At 37.0% G+C, this 19,281-nt stretch overlaps 1 protein-coding gene across 1 annotated transcript in view; it reads left to right on the forward strand.

The window, feature by feature from the left end:
• Positions 1-19,281, forward strand: part of LOC125224795 (tachykinin-like peptides receptor 86C) — a 125,014-nt gene that overhangs the window by 67,882 nt on the left and 37,851 nt on the right. The window contains exons 4-5 of the mRNA XM_048128252.1: positions 5,849-5,950; positions 13,569-13,703. Of these exons, the coding sequence (XP_047984209.1) occupies positions 5,849-5,950; positions 13,569-13,703 (237 nt within the window). The remainder of the gene's footprint in view (positions 1-5,848; positions 5,951-13,568; positions 13,704-19,281) is intronic.

A 19,281-nucleotide genomic window follows, 5' to 3' on the forward strand; every position in this document is an offset into this window, starting at 1 on the left:
GAACAAACAGCATTTTGTAGTCCCTATTGACCACTTGTAAAGATTTTTTTAAGACATGAGGTTACAAACAAAACTCAGCAACAGGCGTTGAAGGAAAAATTGCCAGTCAGCCAGGCTCTTAAAGAAATGTTGGTCAAATTCTGTTTTTAGGGTTCCGTAGTCAACTAGGAACCCTTATAGTTTCGCCATGTCTGTCTGTCCGTCCGTCCGTCCGTCCGTCCGACCGTCCGTCCGTCCGTCCGTCCGCGGATAATCTCAGTAACCGTAAGCACTAGAAAGCTGAAATTTGGTACCAATATGTATATCAATCACGCCAACAAAGTGCAAAAATAAAAAATAGAAAAAAATGTTTTATTAGGGTACCCCCCCTACACGTGAAGTGGGGGCTGATATTTTTTTTCATTCCAACCCCAACGTGTGATATATTGTTGGATAGGTATTTAAAAATGAATAAGGGTTTACTAAGGTCGTTTTTTGATAATATTAATATTTTCGGAAATAATCGCTCCCAAAGGAAAAAAAAGTGCGTCCCCCCCTCTAACTTTTGAACCATATGTTTAAAAAATATGAAAAAAATCACAAAAGTAGAACTTTATAAAGACTTTCTAGGAAAATTGTTTTGAACTTGATAGGTTCAGTAGTTTTTGAGAAAAATACGAAAAACTACGGAACCCTACACTGAGCGTGGCCCGACACGCTCTTGGCCGGTTTTTGTAACTAATAATGTATAAAATAAATGGTAGGTGAAATTATAGAACTGCGTTTTAAAATTGCTGTAACTGCCGAAACATGACCGCAAAATGAGTAAAAACGTAGGCGATAAAAAGTAACTGAGTTATATCTATAAATCTAGACAAATTGGGGTTGGGCTTATAAAGCTAGCAATTTACTTAGGTATTTTATTACCAATAATTACAGGTCTACGAAAAGTGTATTTATTTTCAAACGAGTTGCACCATAAAAATATTTGTTGAACTAAGAGTAATTGTTGGTTAGGTAACGTACCTAACCTGATATTTACGTTTATCAGATATGTGTCGTTTCGATTTACCGCGTTTAAAATTTGACTAAATCAAATTATACGGGGTGTTTTCTATAATACAAACAAATAAATCATATAGGCACTCTTCTCTTCAAAGCACTGCGCTTTTCCTGTTTACGTGTCTACACAGGAAACACAATGGTAAATACAATGGTGAATTCACGGTATATTTTACGTATTTATTGGTTTCCGTTTACTTTAAGGAAGGAATTAGCCTAACGAATTGTCGAATTTAATGGAACACAAAAAAAAACATGACGTAAATTATTTTAATAGTAGGTAGATACGTAGGTAGTTAGGTTCTGTTGTACTTAAATTTAATATTCTTAGAATAGAACAGTGCAAAATGAAGGTATAAGAATTATATTATCTAAGGGTGGGTTACATTGTGGCGTAGGCGAAAGGCTGGCAACCTGTCACTACAAAATCTCAATTTCGTTTTCTTATAGCCCCTTTTTGCTAAGAGTGGCACTGAAACTTGAGCAGTTCATGTGCTCTGCCTACTCTTTTATAGGATACAGGCGTGATTGTATATATGTATGTATTATCTAAGTGTAATGATCGTTAAATTAAAGAAGAGGTTCAGGTCGTGTCGTACCAGAAGGTGAAGGATTTGACCGGACGAGTTAGAGATTGATCCACCGACAAGAACACAGCCCTTAAGTAAGAAGAAGAAGAAGAATAATTATCGTTTGAATATCTTTCGACATGGCGCAGTCGGTAGGATACGAACACACGCTGCTAAAGGTAATCTGAATTCGACTAAAGACTTAAGGGAATGCGTACGGTTTGAACTGTACGTAAATTACCGTTGATAACTGGTTATTCACCACAAAGTCAATAAATGACCGGTTTCAAAATCCTAAAAGCGCTCTATGTCTTTGATGTACCTAAAAATAAATAAATAAAATCGTTTATTCTCAAAATCAACCCTTTTTGTTACAATTACTTCTTCTGCCAAATTGCAGGACAGGTTGTTGGCAGAGGGTACTCCTTTACATAAGTGGGCAGAACTAAGTGTTTATATTTTATTTCTTATTTTTAATGCAACACAACTCTTGCTCCTCCGCCTTGTATTATACTGCCTACATATTCAAATATTGATTTGTCCAACAATAATAGAAACGCTCATAAATTAATCAAAGTTTTGCAGCAGTAAGAGACAGGTCCCATTTACACAGTTCGAGAAATAGCATGGGAATTGATATACACTGCAGCATTCATGCCGTTATGTATTTAATACACGTCTTCTAAATGAGTCTTAAATTCGCGGATTTGATAATATCTGGCTGGCGGTCAGAGTGGTGTAGTGTTTTAAGCACATCAGTCGCGATAGCTGGAGACCCGGGTTCGATTTCTGGCTTCTCCACCAGTGGGCTTGGTCGCTTTTTCTTTAGTGTATGCTATCTATTTCAGTTTACAATATCTGGGAAATTAACATAATTTGCATTAAAATGGACTATTGACTAGTTATGTCAGTTATGTGTTTCCAATCTCAGATTAGTAAGTCGTGCCATTCCTGGGAAAATTATGTATTTAATTTTCATTCCATGGAGAATTTGGCAACAAGCAACCTGTCACTGTCGGGCAACTACAAGAGAGCGATAGGGATATGTACGACACGACACGACACGACATTGTGACGTTATTAGCTAACCCTGTCACGTCATAGAGTCAGCAATGCAATAGTTATTTGTTTTACAAGGGGGCAAAGTTGTTGTTTAACCGCACGTGCCAATATTGATACCCGAGCAAGCGAAAGATTCCAATATTGAACCGCGAGCGTAGCGAGTGGTTCAAAAAGTGGAATCTTGAGCGTTGCGAGGGTTTCAAGGCACGAAGGTTAAACAAACTTTGCCACCGAGTGAAACACAAAATTTTTCACCACACCAACACTATGAAAATATGAACTGTAAAACATCAAAATAAATAAAATACTTTAATTTATTTAACGTTTAGGATTCAAAATCATCATTTATACGTGAATTCCAACACCCAGCTTTAGGCATCAAGTTAAAATTTGTATGAAATTACTTTGCACTCTTGTGGATAAAATTCAATTTTGCTATCTGTAATAAATAGCAAAGAAAGCATTTATCAGTTAGTGTGGTGAAAAAATTTTTATTTACCACTAACTTAGACGTCACAACCCTTCTCTTATACGCCTGTGTTCATGAAATCATACCGATTGAATAGATACCAAATGTAGGTTTCCATATCTGGGGTGACATGAGTGAACTTCGATTTCTAAAATATTTGTTGGTCAAGATTACGATATATGTTCAACTCACTGGTTTCAAAAATGATTTATTAGACCTGTACCCCAAAAGCATAAAATTGTTGTAGTAATTCACCGAATCGCATTTCACCTCGATCTCATATTTAATTTTCGCATTGTGTCTTAATAGTTTTTTTTTCAAGTGGCTGTAAGTTTTAGTCGCATTTCACCTCGATCGTGCATTTAAATATCGCGTTGTGACTCAATCGTTTATTATTTTAGTCGTTATTAGTTTTAGTCGCATTTCACCTCGACCGTGCATTTAATTTTCGCGTTATGACTCAATCGTTAATTACTTTAGTCGCATTTCACCTCGATCGTGTATTGTATTGACGACGTGATTCAACGCAACAGTATGAAGATTGAGTAGATTGATGATTCTGTAGACTTGGGTGTAATTCTTAATTTCGGATACTTGGCGTTAAAGAAAGCAAAACAAATGGTCTAAGACACAAAGCGGCTTTATTACTCCTTAAAAGAAACCTAATTATCTTCTTAAACTAATACAAATCTGCTTTGTTACTACTTAAACTAAAACACAACAGAAAACGTATTAAACGTAAATTAACGTATCAATTTAATTAGAGTCCCAAACAAACATCGATCGCGGCGAAATGCGTCTACGGTAACATACTACACAAAAAATTTAATTCTACAATTTAATTATACTAATGTCAAAAGCTACGCGAAAAAGTCGATCACGGCGAAATGCGTCTACGGTAACATACTATACAAAAAATGTAATACTACAATTTAATTCTACTAATGTCAAAAGCTACACGAAAAAGTGCGTCAAGTAAAAAAATCTACTGATATCTTTTTCATTCAAAGTGAAATGCGATTCGGTGAATTACTACAACAATTTTATGCTTTTGGGGTACAGGTCTAACAATCTCAAAAATCTAGATATAAGAAAACCTATAGTCATTACTCATTAATGTCATTATGAAAAATAAATATGACATCGCACAAAAAAGCACATTCTAAAGTTCACCGCCAGAAGTGATATATTTTTAGGGTTCCGTAGCCAACTAGGAACCCTTATAGTTTCGCCATGTCTGTCTGTCCGTCCGTCCGTCCGTCCGTCCGTCCGTCCGTCCGTCCGTCCGTCCGTCCGTCCGTCCGTCCGTCCGTCCGTCCGTCCGTCCGTCCGTCCGTCCGTCCGCGGATAATCTCAGTAACCGTAAGCACTAGAAAGCTGAAATTTGGTACTAATATGTATATCAATCACGCCAACAAAGTGCAAAAATAAAAAATGGAAAAAAATGTTTTATTAGGGTACCCCCCCCTACATATAAAGTGAGGGCTGATATTTTTTTTAATTTCAACCCCAACGTGTGATATATTTTTGGATAGGTATTTAAAAATAAATGAGGGTTTACTAAGATCGTTTTTTGATAATATTAATATTTTCGGAAATAATCGCTCCTAAAGGAAAAAAAAGTGCGTCCCCCCCCCTCTAACTTTTGAACCATATGTTTAAAAAATATGAAAAAAATCACAAAAGTAGAACTTTATAAAGACTTTCTAGGAAAATTGTTTTGAACTTGATAGGTTTTGTAGTTTTTGAGAAAAATACGAAAAACTACGGAACCCTACACTGAGCGTGGCCCGACACGCTCTTGGCCGGTTTTTTAACCGGATATTTCAGTGTTATTATAATATGAAGTCTTATTTTTGCTCCTTATATAAATGTCTTTGTTAAATAAACTTCGAGGTTTGAGATTCTTTTCACGCTTCCGTGACAAAATAGTACATTACGATACAAGTGCGTAAAAAAGGAAGTTCGAAACGAGTGACGATAAATTAGTAGTGTTTTAAATCGACACGAGTTACGAATTTCGTTTTTGCACGGGTATCGTACGATGTTTTTCAGTACAGATGGCCCTCCGAAGTTTCGACCTGGCATATAATGAACCACTTCTCGCATTAGTGCGTAAAAAAAATACCATCTGTACTGAAAATTCTATTTTTATTCTACCTGGAACATTCAAAAGTTCAAAAGTTCATTCAAGTTATACCCATAATATGTGCCTTTGCAAAAAGGGACAAATTTATCATAATTTCTATTCGTGGAAGGAAATGAGTTTATTAAACTTGAAAGATAAGGATTTTTTTAGGTGTGGAAAGCCGGATATTTCAATACAAATATATACATGCGCTTTAAAACTTCGAAAATAGCGGAATGCGCCATACAAACTTCCACCCCCCCCCATCCCCCATTTAAGAAAGTGGGGGTTAAACAGACACAAATAGTAGCCTACTTCACTGTCCATCCCTTGAACTGTCTTCATTTAAAAAACAATCACGTTAATTTGTCGCTCCGTTTTGCCGTGAAAGACGGACAAACAAACAGACACATATAATAACACTGTAATAACAAGATATGATATTACTGTTGAGGATGGGCAGCGTCACGGGAATGTGGTGCACTCAAATGATAGACACGAGTACACTTTCCCATTTATAATATTAGTATGGATAGCATTGATGGATGAGTTTATTTTTCATGACGGCTTTGTTTACAGCGACTGGGTGTTTGGAGTGAGGTACTGCCAGCTGAGCAACTTCATCGCCAATGTGACTGTTGCGGCCAGTGTGTTCACGCTTACTGGCATATCTTTTGACAGGTTAGTATCTCATTACTCGATATCGAGATCATTATGGGGAACAAAATGTATTGAATCAAGAATGTGAACAGCGCCTTTCTAATGATGACTATTGTGTTTAAAATTTGATTCCAAGTGATTAATATAACTAAAAAGTAGTCTTAAATTTTGATTTAAAAAAATTTGATTATTTCAGGTGACTAGCTGCAACTGGAATTTAATAATTTTGTATTAGAATAACGAGTATTATAAAATAAAATACTATGGAAACAATAGGAGATTTGACAACAAGGGCATTTAAAGTGACCCATTTTTAACCGAGGCGATTTTTTGGTCTGAGCGAGCCACGAAATTGTCGTAAAGCGAAAGAACATAATACAAAACCAATTCCCGCCAACTAACTTTTTTTTAATTTTCAACATATTGTGATCGGAGTTTCAGACGCTTGGTTTTCTGCCAAGTCAAACATTTCGGAGCATTTCGGTATGATAATCGACTCCTATTTTATGTGATTTAATAAATTTAATGACAGAAAATATGGAATCCTACGAGAATTGTAGCAATAATAAAATAATAATAACAAGTTTTGCCATCTACTCGTACACAATTTTATTGCTCGGTAAAATTGTGCAATATGTTTTAATTGTTTGGCTGTTGGGACCGATTAGAAAATTTTACAATATTATACTCTAGAGTATAAAATGTGATTTTATGTCATCTAACACACAACATAAAGGTGCACTTTTTGAGCCGGAGAAGTGAAAAAGAGTTATGTTGCTAACAGCGCGGACTAGAACTTAGAGTGCTTTGCGTTATTGCGTTTGCTTTTTTTTAATGTTCTTTTATCATTATTTCCAATGAAAATCAGGTACTATTCGCAAACATTATTCCTTAGGATAAAGTAGAGGTTTCGTTACAACCCAGGTCTAAAATGATACGTACATAAAAAAATACTATTTTACCAAACGAGCACCGACGAATGTCGTAAATCAAGTGGTTTCCTGTTCAATAGTAAAGCAGATCATAAATTATATGGTCCCGGACGAGGCTTCCTCGCTCTTTTTTGGGGTAGTGATAACGTCTTTGTAAGACGATTTACACAGATCCTCTTCCAGAAATCCCAGAGTAATAAGTTTTCATTTCCTTTCATTAAATCAAATCGTTACGATATTAGGCTATCTTTTGATAGTGAGTAGATAAAGTAGGACGCCTAAGGCACTGGTCCCACCGCGAGCTAGTAAACTATGAGCTATCGGCTATAAAAGCGAACAAAAGATAATCACTCCCGTGTAAATAAAAGAGACACGGCGATGTTTATAGTTACTCGCCCAGCGGTGAGCTATCAATATCGCCGTGTCTCTTTTATTTGCACGGGAGTGCTGATCTTTTGTTCGTTTTTATAGACGATAGCTCATAGCTTACAAGCTCGCGGTGGGACCAGTGCCTAAAGTAAGTATAAATGCGTCTTTAAGAGATATTTTAATAATAAATAAGTTTTTAATAAATATTGGGGATACCTTACACAGATCAACTTAGCCCCAAACTAAGCAAAGCTTGTACTATGAGTCCTAAGCGACGATATACATACTTAAATAGATAAATACATAGTTAGGCACTGGTCCCACCGCGAGCTAGTAAGCTATGAGCTATCGGCTATAAAAACGAACAAAAGATACGAACCCCCGTGCAAATAAAAGAGACACGGCGATTTTAATAGCTCACCGCTAGGCGAGTAACTATAAACATCGCCGTGTCTCTTTTATTTGCACGGGAGTGATTATCTTTTGTTCGTTTTTATAGCCGATAGCTCATAGCTTACTAGCTCGCGGTGGGACCAGTGCCTTATATATGTACATAGAAAACATCCATGACTCAGGAACAAATATCTATGCTCATCACACAAATAAATGCCCTTACCCCATTCGAACCCACGACCGCGGCTCGGCAGGCAGGGCCACTACCAACTGAGCCAGACCGGTTGTCACAAATAGATATTTTCAAAACCGATCTCTGGTAGATTATTGCAACTTTTTAGACGTTCAAAGTATGGTTGCACATCTTAAGTTTTAATAGTTATACTATGTTTCGTTTCGACGTTATTTTCGACAAACCTATTACCCTTTCCGCCGCCAGTTTGTAACCAGCTACGATCGAATATTTTGTACAAAACCAGTTGAGATCGAAAAGTTTTTATCCTATGTTGGAAACTCGTTGCAGGTGCAAAACAAAAAGCGGGTAGGTTTGCCAGATGTCATTAGATGCCCGAAGGGCAAACAGTTAAGTACTTATAGTACGAGCCCGTCGAAATGGTCGTATTTGTAAAATTGTGATAGCAACTGGTTTCGGAGGATAAACACTCTTCGATATATAGTCAACTATAGGACAGATTGCCTAAGCCCGTATTTCCATGTTTTACATTATTAATTAGAATGCCACGTGTCAATATCACACATACATCCATGAGTTAACGCTTTTATTCTCAAAATAACATTTGAAATTGATCGAGTTTCTGTGCCACTCTTATCAATGAAGGGGGTTGAAGTAAATTGAAATTGTAATATTGCAGTAACAGAGTGCGACCCCATCGCCGATACCACAATTCAGTGTATCTGTATACCTATTTCACAGTCGACTTCTACGACACCCAAGGCCATAAAGTGAAGCGGGTGAAATTCTTAATTACCACAGATATTATTAATTAATTCAGATATTGATGCTATCGCGTAACGTATTAAAAAACGTTAAAAACTCATTTTAGAAACTTAGGTCAAAAACAGCGTCAAGAAATATGAAGGTACATGGGTCAAGAAACATGCTGATAAGATATTGATTTGAGGGAATAAAAGATAAAATTATATAATTAAGGAACGTTGTAAATCCCCTAAATGTTTTATTTCTTTCATTCTAACTCGCATATGAGTTATAAAGCGGTCGTAAAACTGTTATGATATCGTATTATTAAGTGTGAGTTGTTTTGACGTCGCATTTTTTAGGTAAATATTTGATACAATACATTGCTTTGATATCTTCAAGGTCTACATTGATCTTGATCTTGTATTATTTAATTTATTTTATTGAAAAAGTCAATATTTAATTCAATCTGTTAAGTTTTTATATGAATAATCCTTGCTGATTCATGTGAGTGTCTTAAAATATTAAATACCTACCATTATTGATGGTCTAAGCCTTGTTGTAACAACGAAGTAAATAATTTGACAGAAAATTTACTCCAATATTTACATCACGTACGACCAAACACTACATGCAATATGTAATGCAACGTTTATCATTTTCTGTTCGTATTTCCCCGATACTTGTGTTCAGATTTTTCAAATTGCAAGCTATTCTTGCCACGCAGCGTTGTGATTTCAGACGGTATACGAAAATCAAATACATTGTAAGATTTGTAAGGTACCTACAGCGGGGCAAATCTCGACTGGGGGACAATAATAAAATTGTAGCTGGTCTATTTTGTCCATGTTTTACAGTGTTTGCATTATTAAATAGAGTGTCCACCGGTTATATTATATATATGGTACATGTAGAACTCAACATCATAGTGTAATAATCGAAAAAATGTATCAGGTACAATTGCCCCCCTGTCGAGATTTGCCCCCGCTGTACCTTAACTGAATTTTACAAACTAAAACTGGAAGACTGTTAATTTAAAACCCATATTGCTACTTAATAGACTTAATAGGGGCGATACCTATATGCAAATGAGTATTAAAATAAGGCGAAATTTCTAATCTCAAAAAGCATACCTACCAATAATTGCCACCACGTATGATGTCACATTACGAAATGAAATAAAATCCTCGTTAACGTGAAACCTCCATTCCTTCAAAGCCCAAAAACGTACCTAAACTCAAACTTAGTAATCGCAAAGAGTGAAATTAACTAATGAAAATGAATTAATGATGTCCTTTACGGCAATCTAATAACAATTTTAACTTCATAATTAAACATAGACGTAATATTTTGCTAGATCTACAAATTTATTGAGAAAATACATATTAAGACAAAAGTATATATAATTAGTACGTTGGTATCTAAATCTAAATAAAAGTACGAGTAAGTCCTGATTAAAACGAAAAGACCTTGAAGAAACTTTAAGGTCGTACCCTCCATAATACAAAAACTCGTCCGCACAAACTTTTAGACGCTTCTTTTCAGATTTGAGGTTTCCCTGTATTCGAAATATTATTAGAACTCAATTATAAGATTAGGGCTCATACTTTGGCTCATAATCTCTAGGTATGTTATTGCCAATGAACCCGTTATTTAACCCTTTAATGCTAATGAAGGTCTATTTCAGTATAATCTAACAAGATAAGCTGAATCTAAACTGGGTTTAGGATAAGCAGCGACGTTAATATTTAGTTTTATTGATAAAAGCGGTTTTGAAGGAATCACATATACGTAGATTAGCAAATAGGCAAGTAAACTATTTAATGTTCCATCTCACGATCTCACTACATTTGTGTACCTTTATGTCCTTTATGTTAAATTATAATTATAACTTTTCTTTCATGATTTAAAATAATTTATGGACATTTGACAGTTGCCAAATAATATGTGAGATACTCAAATAATTAATTGAGATACGGTTGTACTCACGTTATTATATCGCTATTGCTGCGACATGTTTCGGGGCAATTCGGAGGCCCTCTTCAGGCGTATAGGAGTTCACGCGACGGCTAGACTCCGCAAACTCAACGTGACAACATAACGTGAGTACAACCGTATCTCAATTAATTATTTGAATATGTCTCACGGAAGTTTAACGTGTATATATGTGAGATACTGTTAGTAGATAGTTCAAATTCTTCACTCAGCTTCATCAACCGTCAAAACGAAGCCCAACAGGTGCCGTAGCCGAATGGCATTTCTGCGACGCGAAACGAAAACGAAACGCCGCGTAAGGTAGACTGGCTCTGTCACGCCAATACGCAGGAGTGATAGAGATAGATATCGAGCGTTTCGTGAGCGTTTGTGCCATTCGGCTACGTAACCAGATCAGAACACACAAAATGAGCAGATACCCACCTTTTGAAAAAAAAATACGGCTTGTCACCTGTATCATACAATGTAACAAATACAAATAGAATTCTTTCCCAGTCCGCAACATTTCCGTCATGGTAAACAACTAAACATATCAAATAACATTTTTTTAAGTTTGAAAATATTCATGTGTACCTACATAAATAAAATCGGCAATTTCAGCTCGGGCAAGGCTCTGGTATTTTTTTTGCTAAATTGGAAATTATATTTGATAGTATGATATTAGAATTTATACTGACATATGGAATATTAAAATTATCAGTATTATTCTAAACTGTTTTGTGGGACGTTATTCTAACTTGTGAATTTTTAGGTTAATAAATAATTAATTAATCACCAACCTACTCGAGGTTAGCATAATAAAGACTCAGGACCACTTTAATAAATTATTATAACTTACATGTTGTAAACACTTTATATTGTCAATATTAATAAAATATTAATATCCGTCAGGGTTTCAATAAAATATACCCATATTTAGTGAAGTATTGGTACATATCTCTTACCCAAACATGTTATTATTGTTGTATAAATATAAGAAAAAAAAATTTAAACAATTAAATTCTAAATAGGCCATTGCCATCATATCAAGATCATCTAGAATGCTGTCGGCCTTTCCGTCAATGCAAAATAGCTAGATTTTCGCGAATAGGGTAAAATACATACAATCAACGAAGTCAGTACTTGTATTATAATATACACCGTGTCCAATAAGTTTGAATACAGCACAAATAGCCAATAAAACAAAATGAACAAATAGTTACTACATTATTATTATATTTTATGAATGGCACTCTTATTTACTACATTCACAACAAATGTTTTGGAATAACTCCAGCATTAACTTGTTTACCAGCCTCAAACGCTTCTCAAACGGATCACACGCGGCACGCACCGTTTTTTTCACATTTCATCCCAAATACTCTCGATAACCTTTTTGAAATGATCTAGGTTTATGATTTTATTAAAATTTAGTCTTCAAAGCATGTATGACCATACAAAATAGTCTAATACGCCTAAACCTGGAGGCCTGGGTGGCCACTCATGTTTCGGATAAAAAATTGCCAAATTAGTCTGAAACTACACTAGAATACCATTTGCCGAATGTGCTGGAGGTGCGTCTTGTTGGGACACATGATACTCATTCCCAAGCATCCTTTTTAACTTTAAGGCATTTTTTTCTCCAAAACCTTGGTTTTAAAGAAAAAAACGTTGATTTTAACGCTTTTATCTGTAAGTACTGAAGGTAGTTTACCTCGCTTACATACTGCATCCCACACCTGGGCCGATGGTGAGCTCTGGAACCTAGGCACATTTTTCTAGTTGCCCGGAACGTTATCTATCCTCGGTACCCATAATAGTTTATTTTGGACACGTGGCGTCTGTTTTATCACATACAGATTCTCCTTATAAAAAATAACTCGTCACCTGCGTGCCGACCAAGTATTTTGTTGGCAATTTACCTCTTTGTTTTTCTTAGACACTTCGGAAATTTCATGTACTTTGTGCTTGTATTTTATTAAGAGGAATATACTCTTTAGTTTAAATAAGAATTTGATGGCCTGTGATCCCTATATCTTTAGAACTGAAGTAAAATGTGAGTATTCGGACTTATTGGACACGGTGTAATACAGAATATTACGAGTATTTACGCCAACATTTTATATTTGAATTTTAGTAGCTTTACTGGTTGTATATCTTCAAATAACAATTTATGAAAGGAAAAGGTATTTATTCAAAGGTCGAAAAACTTCATTCAAATAAAAACAAATTACATTTGCACAATTACCATCGAGATATCGGGAAACATATAAAAACAATAAAAAAATGTATTGCCGACGAATTGATAGCCCATTCTTTGAGTTTTCTTTCTAATGATGCAGAATAATTTCTCAGTGGAATGAAGGAATATACAAACGAGTGCTGGGTAATGTTATATTGGGAGAAAAAGCAACGTAATTAAGGTAACGATGAATCTTTTATAGATACCCATCAAAAGCATTGAAACTGCGTCACTTTCTATAGTCTTTGTTTAGTTTAGAAGATCACGGGTTTGGTAATGTGCAGTGAACCTATTGGTATCATGACTATTTCAGAAAATAGGTCATTCTTTCATCACGTTACAGTAGGTAAGCAACAGAAGGAGGGAGGAATAGCGGTCGATTGTGATTATCTAAAAAGCTACGAGTAACTTTAGCCTAGGGTCAGTTTTGGAAACTAAATCCAGAATAAGATTTGGCGTAAACACTAGGTTTAACGAAAGCGTCTGCCGTCAGACTTTCACCCCCAGAGTTAAACTAGGTCCCATTGGTATTAGCTCGTTTTTTTCATGATGTTTTCCTTCATCTACTGGCAAATATCAACTGAAATCGTAACGCCGTCGTTTCAATCCTCCTTGGAACAGCTTTAGGGGTGTGTAGCCGAATGGCACAAACTCTCACGAAACGAAACGCTAGTAGATATCTATTTCTATCGAACTTGCGTATTGGCACGACAGAGCCAGACTACCTTTCGTTACGTTTTCGTTTCGCGTCGAAGAAATGCCATTCGGCTACAGGGCCTGTTTTGATTGCAGGTACCAGGCGATAGTGCGGCCGATGAGGCCGCGGATGTCCAAAACCTGCTCGCTCATCACGATAGCTGTCATCTGGGTGAGCGGCATGCTGCTTGCCGTGCCGTGTCTGCTCTACTCGACTACAAAGGAATACAGGTACGATTCTAATATGCACTACCTACCCAATTTTACACGGTAACAATCCGGAGGTCACGAACTGAAACTGACTAGGTATGCCTCACCAATATAAAGGGTGATCAGAGGGATACTAGCTACAATACGCTCTGGAGTGTACCTAATCGATTTGCAACTGAGCAAGTGAACTCCATCCTAAGACTGTCTTCAACCCTACATCTGCCCTTCTAGCACAACCTGCCTTGTCGCGCGAGTCCATACTTGAAGACGCGCTTGATGTATGGACTCGCGCGCAACAAGGCAAGTTGTGCTAAAGGGTCAGGTGTGACTAGGGCATTTCTCCGATCAGTTCTTATTACAAAAAAAAACTTATCTACGTGTAATGTAACAAACTTTTTCTCGCGTGCTATAGACATTGATGATAGTGCCTGAAAACCCTAAATGCTGATTGGGATCCGGTCACTTAGGGCCACTTTCATTTTTAGGCCAAGTTTTATGAACGGCCACTTCCCCGATAGGCCACTTCCTTTAAGGGCCACTTAGTGACAACGTTCCCCGAAGGGCCACATTTATCTAAAGGGCACTTCTTCTTATGGCCAATTCCTTTAACGGCCTGTTCCTCTTATGGCCACTTCCTCTCATGGCCTTTTCCTATGATGGCTACTTCGAAAACCTCGTTCAGCTTGCTGGCGATATTGGAAGGCTAATTGGAGTACAGCTCTCGGACGATAAAATCAAAGCTGTTCACCGCACGGCCCACAATGTACCCAGCGACCGTCCGAAAAACATCGTCATCCAGCTTACCAGCAGGCGACTACGCGATGACGTCATCGCGGCGGCGCGCGCTCGCCGTGAGCTCTCCACGGCCGATCTCTTTCCCAAGACTACTGCCGCAGACGTTGCGAGGATTCAACGATTTTATATAAATGAACACCTAACTCTAAAAAAAAAAATCCTATTTGGAGAAGCGCGCAAACAGGCACGTGAAAAGGGATATAAATATGTGTGGGTTAAAAACGCTAATATAATGGTGCGAAAAACTGATGATTCTCGTATTATTAACATTCGCAGTGAAAACGATTTCTTAAAAATATGACTATATTGCCCCACATGGCAGAATAATAATATGTCATTGAGAAAAAAATATAAGTGTAACTTTTATTCATTGTATGCAGCGGGGAGTAATACTTTAAGTTATGATTTCAATATTTCGTTCAATATCTCTTTAATAAATAAATAACAATAACATTAATATTTACTATCAGAACTGTGGTGGTCTCAAATCAAAACTTGGCGAACTACGATTAAATTTACTTTCTTCTAATTATGACATCATAATCTTGGTTGAGACCTGGCTCAACGACTCCATACGGGACGCAGAGATCGTCACCGGCGATTATATTCTCTTTCGGCGCGACCGCAACCTGCAAACGTCACTCAAAAAGAGTGGTGGTGGAGTTTTAATTGCAGTAAAAAAACACATTAATGTTACTAGGCGTCAGGACCTGGAGGCTAATGATCTCGAGGAAATATATCTTCAAATTCCTGTATTTGCAGGTACTTTTATAATGTGTGCATGTTATTTACCACCTTCTGCAAAAAAAGAAATCTATGAAAAACACTTATTAAAAGTACAAGACATTTTTTCCAGCATGTGTCCCTGCAAGTTAATCTTAATAGGTGATTATAACTTACCTGGCATTGCTTGGTCGTTTACTGACAGTATGCCTGCGAGCTCACCCCCAAATAATGACAGCGAAACAATTAAATTGCTCTCTTATACAATGGCTTTCACCAATATCAAGCAGTTCAATTACATTATGAATGAAAACAACAGAACCTTAGATTTAGTGTTTAGTAATATACAAGAATGTCGGCTGTCAAAATCCACGGATCACTTGCTTCCTAATGTACCACATCATCCTTCACTGAATATAACACTCGACTTATCGCAATCAAAAACGTTGCGTATAGCTCCTAGACTTAAACACAACTTTTACAAAGCTGATTACAATAAAATAATCTCTGAGTTGGACTCTGTCGACTGGGTGTCAGAATTCATTAATATGAACCCTGAAACCTGCGTCTCCGCATTTTATACACAAATAAATAAAATTGTTGAAGCTTTCGTTCCTCTTTCTAAACCTAAAAGTGTGCGCTATCCTGACTGGTTCTCAAAGAGTTTGATTGGCACTCTTAGGCGCAAGTGTAAAGTTCATCGTCGTTGGATTACATATGGATCGCAGAGAGATTATCAGGAGTTCTCACTCTTGCGCGCCAGAGCTAAAAATCAAATACAAAACTGCTTTAATAACTATACTCGTAGCGTGGAAAGTTCACTAAATAAAAACATTAAACAGTTCTGGAAATATTCTGCTAACCTAAGACAAACAAATGCAGGTTATCCACAAACAATGAAGCTAGAAAACACCACTTCTAATAGTCCAGAACAGATATGCAACATGTTCGCAACCTGCTTTCGATCTGTGTTTGAGGCAAATTCACCAAATAGCTATAATGTAGACATCCTTGAGTCTCAAGATGGTAACTCTGTTGATGTGTTGTCTAACATCTCATTTTCAACCGACGAGGTACGCCTAGCTCTCAATAAAATCGACATTAATAAAGGTCCGGGCCCCGACCTACTCAGCCCAATCTTCGTAAAAAGGACTAGTTCTGCATTAGCACTGCCGCTACAACTCATATTTAACAAATGTTTGAGACAGGGAATATTCCCCGAGAGATGGAAAGTAGCTAACGTGACCCCTATTCATAAATCTGGCCCGAAAGACAATATTCAAAATTATCGCCCCATATCAATCTTATCATGTATACCAAAAATTTTTGAAAAGTTAGTTCACTCCCGGGTTTACGAGTGTGTTAAAAATTCGATACTGGTTGAGCAGCACGGTTTTGTTTCAGGAAAATCCACATCCACTAATCTTATTCTCTTTACCGATTACCTCTTTCAATCTTTAGACGAGACACAGCAAGTTGATACAGTATATACAGACTTTCAGAAAGCATTTGATAAAGTGGATCATCTGATACTTTTGAAAAAGTTATCCTACAACGGTATAAAAGGTAATCTTCTCAGGTGGTTTGCGTCATACTTACAAAACCGCACCCAATTTGTTGTAGTGAATGGGTTCACATCGTCTCCTACTGCCGTAACATCTGGCGTGCCCCAGGGCTCAATTTTAGGGCCTCTTTTATTCGTTATATTTATCAATGATATTGCATCATGCTTTAAAAATAGTCTTATCTTATTATACGCTGACGATCTCAAAATATATAAAAGAGTGCAATGTCTTGAAGACACCACTTTATTACAAGATGACTTAAATAGGCTCTATGATTACTGCGTAAAAAATAAATTATCCCTAGCGTTTAATAAATGCAAACATATTACATTCACAAAAAAGAAAAACATAATCCAGAAGTCATATTACATAAATCATCACCGTCTGGAAACTACAGAAAGTATACGCGATTTGGGTGTGCATTTGGATTCAAAATTAACTCTTGATGTACATGTAGACAGTATTGTAAAAAAAGCGTACCAAATGCTCGGTTTCATAATACGCACATCTAAGCCATTCAAAAAAAAAGACACTTTTATTTTACTTTATCAATCACTAGTTAGATCATACCTTGAGTACTCATCAGTAGCGTGGAACCCATACTATCAAATTTACATTGATAAAATAGAAATTGTACAAAAAAAATTCCTTCGTTTCCTAAATTTTAAAATGAAGAGTCAGCGTTGTTCATATGCTCAACTTTTAAGCAAGTACAACATGCTGTCTCTGGAGAATCGACGAGCAGTTGCCGATGCAGTGATGCTTCGCAACATCTGCGTAGCCGATGTAGACTGCCCGCAGCTTCTCGCGGCCCTACAATTCCGCACCCCGCAGAAGTTGACCAGGTCTAAACACCTATTTGGTTTGCCGGTTATAAGATCAAATGCAGGCAAACGAGCTCCTATATACAGAATTTGCGACCACCACAACAAACTACTTTCTGATTTAGATTTCTTCTCATGCTCCCGTGCCTCATTCAAAGCTGCTGTTGTAAAATTATACACAAAATAATAAAAATAAAAGTTCACCATTTAGCATGTTAGCTTTAGGTTTTGCAGTAGTTAGAAATACCTAGTTATACCTTACTGTTTGCATGTTGCTAGGTTTAAATACCAATACCACGTATGTTCTCAGTGGGATATGTTTAAGGAAACATCTTAATCTATTTTGTACTAGATACGTATATTTCTTTATGTTACATTCTTCACTTGTATGTTTCTGTTTTATCTCCTTGTAATAAAATAAAAATAAAATACTTCCTCAAACGGCCTGTTACTCTTGTGGCCACTTCCTCTCATGGCCTTTTCCTCTGATGGCCACTTCCTCAAACGGCCTGTTTCTCTTACGCCCACTTTCTCTAATAGGAACTTATGTATCTGACAACCTACCTCGTAAACGCATTCTCAACAGGCTTTTTAAAGACCACCACCACTCTTTATCATAAAAAAAATAAAACGGCCTTCCTACCTATGGTTATCTGCGTATGGTTGGGTGGGGCAAACAGGCAATAGCAAGGCGAGGAACAGGGCTGGTACCGACTACAAAATAATTGATTTCTTTACAATTTGGATGTTTAGATTATTGCAATCGGATAAGAAATCTGAATAAGGAATTTGAGGAGTTCCGTTCTGACCATCATCAGCAGTTCTACTCCACCAAATGTCACTGTTCCGTACGTAAATGCATGCTGTTCCTTTAAAAAAACAAAAATCGCCATAATATGTATGCCTTTCAGATTTGAGGAGTTCCCTCGATTTCTCCAGGATCCCATCATGAGAACTGGGTCCTGAGAAAAATGGGACCAATCTGTATGCATATTGCATATACATTCAATCAAAAAAAATTTTTCAAAATCGGTCCAATAACGACGGAGATATCGTAGAACAAACATTTAAAAAAAAAAAAACATACAGACGAATTGAGAACCGTCCTTCCTTGAGAGATTTGAGGCGGCGGTTAAAAAGTAGCCAATCGGGGAATAGGACAAACTAGAAAATGTTTTAGTGGCCGATCGAGGAATTAGACAAACTGGTCATTTTAACGATGGTCGTTCCGGAAATGGGTGGCCCCACAAAGAATTTTCACAGTGGCCATTCGGAGAACTGGACGTAGAAAGAATTCCAACAGTGGTCTATCGGGGAAATGGTCGGACAATGAAACGGCCGAACCAAGAAATGGCCCATATAGGAATTTGCATGGTGGTCGTTCGGGGAATGGGGCCAATAAAGAATTTTCAGTGGCCGTTCCAAGAACTGGACGTAGAAAGAATTCCAACAGTGGTCTATCGGGGAAATGGTCGGACAAGGAAACGGCCGAACTAAGAAATGGCCCATATAGGAATTTGCATGGTGGTCGTTCGGGGAAGTGGCCGTAGGTGACCGGATCCGCTGATTGAGATTGTAATAGACGGTTTTCGGGCACTAACATTATAAATAAGTTTAGGTTTAGACCGCTTGCTCACAAACAGATACGTTCATTTCTGATGCTTGTATGCCTATTACACAAATCGTTGAAAA

This window comes from Leguminivora glycinivorella, chromosome 3 (genome assembly GCF_023078275.1).
Source record: "Leguminivora glycinivorella isolate SPB_JAAS2020 chromosome 3, LegGlyc_1.1, whole genome shotgun sequence".
Classification (NCBI taxonomy): domain Eukaryota; kingdom Metazoa; phylum Arthropoda; class Insecta; order Lepidoptera; family Tortricidae; genus Leguminivora; species Leguminivora glycinivorella.